General features: G+C 42.7%; 1 protein-coding gene across 1 annotated transcript; it reads right to left on the reverse strand.

Moving 5' to 3' along the window:
- Positions 1-1,198: 1,198 nt before the first annotated feature.
- LOC136472866 (upstream activation factor subunit spp27-like) lies at positions 1,199-10,782 on the reverse strand. Its single transcript, XM_066470599.1, has 6 exons — positions 10,346-10,782; positions 4,984-5,086; positions 4,693-4,864; positions 4,188-4,250; positions 3,947-4,110; positions 1,199-1,512 (listed from the first exon to the last, which is right to left on the reverse strand). Exons 1-6 carry the CDS (start codon positions 10,690-10,692, stop codon positions 1,390-1,392), a joined length of 972 nt encoding a protein of 323 aa, XP_066326696.1. The 5' UTR covers positions 10,693-10,782; the 3' UTR covers positions 1,199-1,389.
- Between the last annotated feature and the right edge of the window lie 722 nt (positions 10,783-11,504).

Raw genomic sequence — 11,504 nt, forward strand, 5'->3', positions numbered from 1 at the left:
TTGGTTGGAATCTTGCCCAATCTTTAGCGGTGGACACCGATGCGACGCGACGCGACGCCACGCGCGCTAGAATCCCGTGCAGCTCGACGGGGACGTTGCTCTGCTCTGCTGCCTCTATTCCTCGCGTCTCTCAGTCTCAGGGGCCATCGGCTTTCACATAAGAACCAGAAAATTGGGTCATCGGCTTCACTCAAATCGCCAGCAGACATGAGAAACCTGTGCCGTTCATGTTAGCATCACATGGAGGCTTTTGGCAGTTTATGTCAGCTTCGCAGCAATTTATGAAGAAATCCGACCAAGACAATAAATAAAATATAAATGAATCACGAAGAATTGGAGATTCGATTGCACAAGGGCGTGAGGAGGACGCTTGAGTTCGGTCCAGAGTCTAAGAGTCCAGTGACCCCACCTCAAATGGACGGATCCCCGCAACCGCCACCTGACTACGACAATCAACCTGTTCGCTTGTTGATTTCAGCCAGCCTAAACCAGTCATCCAACAGTGTTTTTCTCTCACAATAAACCAGCACCAGCCAGTCCAAACCAGCCCAGAAACCAACCAGCGAACAGGCTGAATGACCGGAAACCACGCCGCACAACCAAACAGCTAAAACAGACCCCGACCTTACCAGATTCACATTCTGCCAGTGCAGTGTGTACCCCTCGGAACCGAAAATTCCCAGAATCCGACCACAACCGAACGAAGAAACTTATCCAGCCCGTACATGGTGTCACTAGGTGAAAACAGTGCAAATCGCGTTACAGAAACCTTGCGACATTGACCCACTTTGCCATGGCATCCACATGACAAAAACAGCTGACCCATGCAATAACCTTTGGGGGGGGGGGGGGGGGGGGGGGGGGGGGGGGGGGGGGGGGGGGGGGGGCAAAGAAACCAGTACCAAGTCTGTGGGAAGAAACAGAAAAAAAGTGGTTGCACTACTGCTACAAACTTCATCCATAAGCTAAAAGGATGAAAGATTCACTGAAAAGTGGAAAACCCTGAAATCCTAAGAGACAAGTGCTAGTGCTCTCCTTTGCCTTTACGGTTCCATGATCACTAGGGTCATTCGCGGAGACCAAACAATACCACCCCCAACCCTGAGCAACAAAATGGTGGCCCATAAACTCAGAAAGAACGCACTAGAAGCCACACAGATAATTTTATGTCCCTACATTTTCGGAGAGCACGGAACGGTTAGTAAACAGTTGATAACTTCATTAGACATTGAGGAACCTACTTTACTGGTAATGTTCGAAAAGTGCCATCGACTCCACAAGTTAAAAACTTCACATCACTCACATAGCTCCTAACTGTTCCATGATTACACATTCTGCAAAACAAAATCACCCAGCTTTTGGGTTTTAGAAGATCTGGATGGCAGGTTGCTACTTCGTCTTGGTAAAATGAGGGGCAAGCAGCTTCGAAACAGTAAAGCCAGTGAACGTTTCAACTCCTAATAGGTCCTTCAGTTTCTCATCGCAGATTATTTTCCTCCGATCAGAAGGATCCTAACACCAAAGAAAGGAAGGAAGAAAGCAATTAAAAACAGAATTGATATTATTTAAAGGAATAAGCACAAGCCATAGGAATTAGTTCTGTCTTCCTTACTACTATTCCCATAGGATCAATCTCAATGACTATAAACTCCAAATAATTCTGGGGCACGTGCAAATACATGAACAAATGGTGAGCTAAAAAAACAGAGAAGCAGGAAAATTCCAGGGCCAGATTTGTTCAACTCAATCAGTGCCTTGATTTTCCAGCCCACATTTGTTTGATTTGAAATGTTTAGTAATAGACTTTTTTCCAGGGTTTTGTCAATTGGAATGCAAAGAAGAATCAAGCTCAGCAGAATCAGTGCATCACTGAGATTGAAATTTAGGAAAACAACATTGAAAATTGGTTGGACTGGAAAGTAGCATCCAAAAGACAGGAAAACACAAATAATATAATATATTCGCCATCGAGACCACCTTTTTCTTTTTAATGGATCAACTAGTTAACAGTTTAACACAAGAATAGACATGACAAAATTGTCTGTGGTACACTGCAAACAGAAATTTTCATCTTGAATTAGGCGTCTGAATAGTTGGAAGGTGAATGGACATGGAGCTCATCACTTCATCAGGAGATGCAAGTGTTGGTATTATAATCCTTTATCATGATCAACAGATAGCTCTTTCAACCTGACTAGTTAGTCAGTGTGCTTGTGCTGAGGAAGTAGAATTTATAGCTTCTTTAAGAAACATTGCAGCTTGCTGTGTTGTGGGTGCAGAAACTGACTAAACTTCAGTTGGATTGTGCAAGTGTGGTATCGACAAATCGTTTGACATCGATGGAGAGTCAGATCACAGTGGTGTGGCATTTTCAACCCACACCTTCCAGAGAGAGTGCAATAGAGTAGCTCATGAATTAGTTCAATTAGCTAGATGTACGATGCATTGTGCAGTGTGGCAGCCACAAGCACCAGTCTGTATTACAAAGTTACTCAAAGGGAATGTAGTTTTCCTGAACAGTAAATAAAGTAGTCCCTTTCCCACACACACAAAAAAGAATGAGTTAGAAGATAAAACAAAAATGGAGAAGTGCATATCCTACCAGCCTATATATAGCTTAAAGAGACAAGGGATGCAATCCTACCTTGCGGCTGACACCCTAATGACAATGCATCTGCAGAAACCCCTGATATTATTTACGAGAACATCACCGATTGCAACATTACTTCCTAAGATTTGGTCTTTGTGGTGCTACTGAGCTGATGTTCCTTGACTGTTGCAATATACTCCCTAAGTCCCTTGATAAATCAACTTCTAGAGTACTAACATCTATGACAGCAAAAGAAGTACACTATGAAAATATACTTCATGTCATATCAAACTATACTAATTTTGTGTCATAAATATTAGTTTTTTTCTATAAATTCAGTCAAACATAAAAAAGTTTGACTTAGGACAACTCCAGAAGTTGATTTATCCAAGGACGGAGGGAGTATATGACAACTTAAAATAATGCCACACAAGGGTACTTGGGTTTGGCTATTCAGTGACTATTTGAGAAGACGAGCTCACATCATATCTAAAAAGGGTGAATTCCTCTACCTAGACCAATCATGCATCAGTCTTCTGAGTTATTGCACCACTTATTTGGATGTCTAATAAGTGACACTAGGCATGAGGCTGCAGAAGAACCATAGAATGGTTAATGGTATACTAACACTTGCAAATACAATTTGGTTGGGCTGTGGCCCATGAAAGCTCAAACCTACAAGGCTATAATGCCAGTACTGTAACAAGGGTTTTGAAAATTGGTTTTCAATAATTTTCCAGACCTATGCTGGGAGCCAGGAGACATCTAAGTGCACTCTGTTCTCTTATTTTCTTTCACAACAGTTTTCAAGAAGTCCAACATAACATGTCAAAAGTGCCCTAGAATTTTCCATTCCCGCTACCCACAGGGGTTTTTCCAGTTACTGACAGTAATTGGCTGGTTGCTGCTGCAATTTAGAACTCTGGCTATTGGCCATAGTGGATAGGCATACAGCCTATTTCTGGAAGGCGACTGAAATAAAAAAGGGTAATAAACTAGATACTAGGAAGTTGTTAGCCTTGGCAGGGCAATATCATTCACTGTGTAACAATTTCATGAGTTCATATGCTCCATACTATTTCATGATAACAATAGATCCAAAAGTTCTAGTTTTCTGTCCTCATATAGCTCGAATTCCAAATACAACCCCACATATAATAATTACATAATGCAAGAGTACAAAAAAAATAGCATATCATATTGTATGCATATTCAATCATGAAAAGAAGCCTTAAGGTTCACAAAAAAGAGTCTCCAGCTTGAACGACTGAACCACTATCAATATGCATTGAAAAGGCAAAGCATTTCACATTGATAGTAAAAACAGCAACGTGGTATCCACAGAAAGGAATTTACCTGCAGGTTGTTCTCTTTTATGTAGTCCCACATTTTCTTCACGACATCAGATCGTGATAACATGCTCTCACCAGTGCCGATAAATTTCACTAAATCATCCGAAAGTTGAAGGGGCACAAGAAGACCAGATCCAGCTCCAGAAGAGCCACCCTTTTGCTTCTTTCCTGCAAAGGATATTTCATCAACAGGCTAGTGAGAACAGAAACTCATGATTGTGTGAAGATGCTTATATATTTCCAACCTTCATTCCTGTCTCTCTTTTGTGGCTTCTCTTTGGGTGTTGATCTGTCAGGAGAGACAGGACCTAGCAAATCATAGTCAAATTAGTACTTTGGAGCTAGAACTGGTGAGTGTTAATAAAATAGAGATAGGTTAGCCAAAAAGTTGATAAAATAATCTAACCATGGGGCATGGAACCTGGAGCTCATTATTTTACTCTTGTGCAAACATGTTAAATGGCACTATGCTTAACTAAACCAATAAACAAAGCTGGGAAACAAACTAGGAAGAATTTAAGCTCACATGAAATGTTTTTTATGTGCCACATAAAGAGTTTTTTAATGGCTCAATCAAGTTCAGATTTGCATTTTTCTTCCTAGATGCGAGAACATCTTTGTCGATAACACTGCCTTCCTTTTCACTATTTTCCTTCTGGGACTTTTTCTATGTTCATTTCCTTTTAACATTCCACAGCAACTCTACATGGAGACTGGTACATACAGAATTATTGTACAATGGATCAGTACCCTCAGAATTCAATGGCCAGATATGCTTGGTCAAAGCTTTATTCATTTGGAACATATCAATCGAATTGACATTGAAGATCTTCCTCAATCTCTCATCGGGCAAAATCTTCCTCCTATTGTTTTGGTCTTGCAGATTATTTTCCCGAATATATGCCCAAAGCTTCTTGACAACCTTAAAGCAAACAAGCACAGCAAGAAAGAAGTCAGTGATATTATCCTCTTCATGATTAATTGGTATCACTCATCCAATGCAAGATAGGCATAGGACAGTAATCAGGTAACAGTGTTTACCTCTGTCCTGGCTAACTCAGAGGCACCGACAAACTCTTGAAGTGCCGGGGAAAGACTGCATAATTTTGTAAAGCCACCACCCCTTTTCTTGCCATCATCACCCCTATTTAACACAATGTGATTATACAGAAAGAACCAGAATTACCAATAAGAAAAGTTGTGCACGTGCGTAACAGAGCTGGTAAACCTGTTTAACAGTTTAAACTGTCAAGAAATATGACACAAATACGGTTGGTTTCTAATCTTATAAGCCATGTAAGACTAAAGTTCCAAAGTAACTATAAGCACAGGAATAATGGTAAACAAAGATTCAGGTGGGCAAAACCTGAGAACAAATATCTATAATAAACCCAACGCCAACAGTATTAGAACTACAAATGTCTGATACCCACATATTTAAGAAATACTCCATTGTGATCCTGAATCCTGAGTTATCGAAGAATATAGCAAACAAAAGGAATGGAAAATGAGAATAGAATTAAAACTAACTAGTATGAATGAGAGCCACTGATAGGCTATACTGTTAATGAACCTTTAAAGATACTAGTACGATATTCCATCCTAATCATAACCGAAATAACAGTTCGTTGAGTTTGTGGAATTAACAAACACCAGTGCAACCTTTCAATGCACCATAGTAAAAAGGAACAGACGTGAATACAACATTCCATAACTCATATCATCTTTGAAGATATCCAAGCAAATCCAAATAGCTAAGTTTTCACACTCCATGGCATGTGTTGGGATTTATTTGTGGATGAGATAGCAAGGGATAGTTGTGGCAATATTCTGGGCATCTCCCTGAACCTTGTCAGCGCTGCTGAGGTGCTGGGATCAACTACTGCACCGCCTAGGCAGTGCTGAGGAGGAGACTGAGATGATGAATTGAAGCTTGGCTGGCTTGCATAATGCCATTTAGGGATAAATTTCCAATCCGACTTGAGCTCCATATACAGAAATAACTTTCTAACACACCAGTGATAAGATATGGTTACCAATCTCAATCTAAAATTAGCTAACTTAACTCTGGACTGGTTTTGCGAAGATGCAGCAACTTTGGCAGACCTACTGTGCCTAGCAGAGGTTATGTACCCCACATTACATCTCCAGCACTTATAAGGGAGAATATCCAGCGCACACGAGTGCAGTGAGTCCCTTTAGGATGTAAATGAAACTACTCAGAGGATGCAAAAAGCAGGAGTGAAATAGTCACATCATGTCCACTTTAGGGGATGTTTGGCTGCACACCAATCCAACATAATCCACATGGGTTGGGAGATATTAGGGTGCAAAAATAGTTAATTTTTCACCCTAATCCACATGGGTTGGGAGATATTAGGGTGCAAAAATAGTTAATTTTTCACCCTAACTCCGCCTATGTTGTCTCAACATAGCAGGTCCCAAGCCCTGGTAAAGGAGGAGGGTTGTGATAGGCGTGGCGAGCCACGTTAAATCTAGCCATTCTAATGGAGATGAAACCCGAAAGAAAACCGTTGGGGCGTAACCCTCTTAGCGACGCGCCATATCGGAACCCGGGTATGGTGTTAAATGGGCAAGGGCCGGGTCGGCACCCCCTTGGTGACGCATCGTGTCGCGATCTGGGCATGGTGTCAAGTGAGCAAGGATCAGTAGTCGCTTCCTCAGTGGCGTGCTACATCGGCGCCCGGATGTAGTGAAAAATGAGCAAGAGTCTTCACATCTGAGTCGACGGGTGCGAAGGGTAAGGAAGCTAGTCGAACCAACTAGTATCCGTTTAGGTAGTTGGAATGTAGGGTCACTTACAGGTAAGTTAAGAGAATTAGTTGATACCGCGACTAAGAGACGTGTAAATATATTATGCGTTCAAGAGACTAAATGGAAGGGTCAAAAGACAAAACAGGTGGACAATACATGTTTCAAGCTTTGGTACACAGAGACAGTCGCGAATAGAAATGGAGTAGGAGTTTTGATTGATAAGAGCCTCAAGAATGGTGTGGTGAGAGTGAGAAGGCAAGGAGATAGGATTATCTTAGTCAAGCTTGTCGTTAGTGATATGGTCTTGAACGTAATTAGTGCGTATGCCCCCCAAGTAGGCCTCGACGAGAGTGCTAAGAGACAGTTCTGGAAAGACTTAGATGGTCTGATTAGAGCTGTACCTAGTAGTGAGAAGCTTTTTATAGGAGGAGATCTTAATGGACACGTAGGTACTACAAGCGCAGGTTTCGAGGCAGTTCATGGAGGTTTTGGGTATGGTAGTAGGAATTAGGAGGGGGAGGAAGTTCTGGACTTCGCGGTAGCTTTTGACCTGATGATAGCCAACACTTTCTTTAGAAAGAGAGAATCTCATCTAGTGACCTTCAGTAGCGAACAACACTCTAGCCAGATTGACTTTGTCCTCGCAAGAAGAAAGGACAAACGAGCATTCTTGGGTTGCAAGGTGATACCAGAGGAGTGTGTTGTTTCTCAACATAAGCTTTTGATAGCAGACTTTCGTTTTCAGGTGCGTGCCCGTAGGGATAAACAAGCTAAGATTGAAAGAACAAAGTGGTGGAAACTGAAAGAGGAGACGTCAGAGGTATTCAGGGAAAGGGTTATCAAAGAGGACTCTTGGAAGAAAGAAGAGGACATAAACAACATGTGGGAGAAGATGGCAACCAACATTCGGAAGGTGGCCTCAGAGGTGTGTGGAGTAACCAAAGGAAGTGGAGGCGAGGCTAAAGATACTTGGTGGTGGAACGAGGAAGTCCAAAGGGCTATTAAGGAGAAGAAAGAATACTATAGACGTTTGTACCATGACAGGAGTGTGGACAACATAGAGAAGTACAAGGTGGCAAAGAAGACTGCAAAGCGAGCTGTAAGTGTGGCAAAGGGTAGAGCGTACGAGGATCTTTACTAACATTTGAGTACGAAGGAAGGAGAGAAGGACATTTATAGGATGGCTAGGGTTCGTGAGAGAAAGACAAGAGACTTCAACCAAGTTAAGTGTATTAAGGATGAAAGAGAGCATCTCTTGGTGGAGGATGAGATCCGACATTGATGGTAAGAGCATTTTGACAATTTGTTCAATAGTGAGAATACGGACATAACCTTTCAATTGGGTGACTCTTTTGATGACACCAATAGGCGCTTTGTGCGGAGAATCCAAGAATCTGAGGTCGGAAAGGCGTTGAAAAGGATGAAAAGAGGTAAGGCGATGGGACCGGATGGTATCCCAATCGAGGTGTGGAGATGCCTCGGGGACATAGCTATAGTATGACTAACCAAGCTGTTCAACCATATTTTTCGATCGAACAAGATGCCTGACGAGTGGAGAAGTATATTGGTACCGATCTACAAGAATAAAGGGGATATTCAAAGTTGTACTAATTACTAGGGAATTAAGCTGATGAGACATACTATGAAGCTATGGGAGAGAGTTATTGAGCATTGCTTGAGAGCAATAACGCGGATCTCTATGAACCAATTTGGTTTCATGCCCGGAATGTCAACCATGGAAGCAATTTTCTTAATAAGACAAGTTATGGAGCGGTATAGAGAGAAGAAGGACCTACACATAGTTTTTATTGACTTAAAGAAGGCTTATGATAAAATACCAAGGAATATTATGTGGTGGGCTTTAGACAAACATAAAGTCCCAACGAAGTACGTCGGGCTCATTAAGAACATGTACAACAATGTTGTGACTAGTGTTCGAACAAGTGATTGAGACACGGATGACTTCCCGATTAAGATAGGACTACATCAAGTGTCAGCTTTGAGCTCTTATCTGTTTGCCTTAGTGATGGATGAGGTCACAAAGGACATACAAGGGGACATCCCTTGGTGTATGCTTTTCACGGACGATGTAGTGCTAGTTGATGAAAGCCAGACATGAGTGAATCAGAAACTGGAGTTATGGCGGGAGACTTTAGAGTCCAAAAGTTTTAGACTCAGTAGAACTAAAACTGAGTATATAAGATGTGACTTCGGCAATACTACTCGAAAGGAGGAAGATATTAGTTTGGAAGGTCAAGTAGTGCCTAGGAAGGATACCTTTCGATATTTAGGATCAATGCTACAGAGAGACGGGAATATTGATGAAGATATTAGCCATAGAATCAAAGCAGGGTGGATGAAGTGGCGCCAAGCATCTGGTGTCCTATGTGACAAAAGGGTACCACAGAAGCTAAAAGGCAAGTTTTATAGGACGGCGATTAGACCTACTATGTTGTATGGTGCAGAATGTTGGCCTACGAAAAGACGACATGTTCAACAGATAAGTGTCGCGGAAATGCGTATGTTGCGTTGGATCTGCGGTCATACAAGAAGGGATCGAGTTCGGAACGATGATATACGTGATAGATTAGGGATAGCACCAATTGAAGAAAAGCTTGTCAAACACCGGTTGAGATGGTTTGGACATGTCCAACAGAGACCTCCAGAGGCACCGGTGCGTAGTGGAATCCTAAGTCAAGATAGTAACATGAAGAGAGACAGAGGAAGACCGAAGTTGACTTGGGTAGAGGTAATAAAAGGAGACTTGAAAGGATGAAATATACCCAAAGACTTAGCCTTAGATAGGAGTGCTTGGAAAACAGCTATTCACGTGCCTGAACCTTGATTGCTTCTGCTGGGTTTCAACTCTAGCCTATCACAACTTGTTTGGGACTTAAAGGCTTTGTTGTTGTTGTTCACCCTAATGCCTCCCAACCCATGTAGATTAGGGTGGATTGATGTGCAGCCAAACAATCCCTTATGAGGATATTATGCTATCATGAAGAAATTAGCAACATTTTTTTTGGAGGAGTTTAGCACAACAAACATTTGTATTCTGGCCTGTGTGAAACATAAAAATCTACGGAAGCCGGAAGGTGGTAGGTGCGAGTAACAAGACAGAAGAACACAAATTCACCAATCTCGCACAAGAACAATCATTTCTAGACCATCCTAATTAGGCTATGCAAGCCATAAACCACAAAATATGCAAGGACAGATGCTTCTTTTGGCATTCGCATGACAAATCTGGAAGTAGGAAAAACTGAGTCACATAAAGCAGAAAACATCATAAATCAGTTGCTAGATAGATTGCACAAACGTCGCAAAAAATAAACTAACCAGCTTAATGCGGTAAACAAGCAATACCAAAGCCACGCGACATCTTACAATATCCGGGCCAAAATCACACCACCAACGCTAACCAAACAACCATTTCCTACTGTGCAATCCAGAATCCTCCAGGAAGGAATGCCGAGCTGAACCCTCGAATCCCCATCACTATTCGCATCGGCAATCTCACCACAAACGCACGGTGCCATTCCCTCACGATTCGCCCAAACAACGCATCACAGAATCCTAAACGAAGCAGCAAATGCAAAGGGAGAGACGGAGAGCAAAAGCCCCTCACCGCTGCTTCTTCCGGGAGCCGCTGCTATCCCCGTCCTCGTCTTCCTCCTCCTCCTCTTCTTCCTCCTCCACCCCCTCGCCCTCCTCCGCCTCCGCCTCCGGCTCCTCCTCCTTAGGCACCGGCGCCTCCTCGGGCTCCTCCTCCTTGGGCTCCTCCGGCTCGTCCTTGGCGGCGACCTCGGCGAGGAAGAGGTCGACCTGCTCCCGGATGAAGGCCTTCTTGTGGGAGAGGTCGGCGCCGAAGTCCTCCTCGAGGCGGCGGCGCAGGGCAGCGGTGGTCGTGGTGTTGAGGTCCGACGACCGCAGCACCTCCTGCAGCCGCTCCACCAGCTCCGAGTCCGACACCATCGCCGCCCGGTCGGTTTGGGAGTCTGTGGCTGGCTGGCGCACGGGTGCCGGAGTTTCGCCTGGTTTGGTTTGCGTGGGCTGAAATGTGGCGGCTTGCGGGCGTTGGGCCGCCCAAAATACACCGTCACTCACGTGCCCCGAGTGAGAGAGGAGTCTATTGCCTTTTCTCTCTCAATGTGTCGTAAATGCTGCGATTGTTTCTGTCTAGTAGCACGTTAATTAATTAGTGAAAAGAGTAAATCATTGCCTTTCTGACCGGCAAGTGACCTATGGCTACTGTTACTTTTTCTGCACATGTATTTAGATATAATATAGGTGTAGCAAAAGCTATGAATTTAGAAAAGCCAAAATGTCATATAATTTGGAATAGATGAAGTAGGTTTCATGAATAATTCACTGGATAGCAATACATTTACTTAGAATTTCAATATTGACAAGAGTATATGTAGATTAGATAGGAAGTGCTTTGATTCAGACATGTTAGGGTAACCTATATGGAATTGTTTCCATTCTGTAACAATTCATTGGCTTTGTCCCTTCTAGTAAATTAGCTACTATCCCTTCTAGTAAATTAGCTACTATCCCTTTATTTCAAATTATAAGTTATCGTGTTTTCCTAGATATATGGAATAACTTATAATTTGAAATGGATGGAGCTGTTGTTACTGTTACTGCTAAAAGTCATTTTGCATGACAAGACTCCGATACAAGGAAATTTTTGTGACAAGGCTATGCTCCGAGGAAAATTTGTTCCATCATTTCTTACTAGGCCTTTCTCAACTAGTTGAGGAGAGAGTGTTAGGTAGTCATCC

This window comes from Miscanthus floridulus, chromosome 1, assembly GCF_019320115.1.
Source record: "Miscanthus floridulus cultivar M001 chromosome 1, ASM1932011v1, whole genome shotgun sequence".
In the NCBI taxonomy this organism is placed as follows: Eukaryota; Viridiplantae; Streptophyta; class Magnoliopsida; order Poales; family Poaceae; genus Miscanthus; species Miscanthus floridulus.

Excerpts from the sequence above, each read along its gene's own strand:
- LOC136472866 (XM_066470599.1), bottom strand. The coding sequence starts at position 10,692 with ATGGTGTCGGACTCGGAGCTGGTGGAGCGGCTGCAGGAGGTGCTGCGG. Across the intron at positions 4,865-4,983 it reads CTGAGTTAGCCAGGACAGAG|GTTGTCAAGAAGCTTTGGGC; the intron begins GTAAACACTGTT and ends GTTTGCTTTAAG. Across the intron at positions 4,111-4,187 it reads AAAGAGAGACAGGAATGAAG|GAAAGAAGCAAAAGGGTGGC; the intron begins GTTGGAAATATA and ends TATCCTTTGCAG.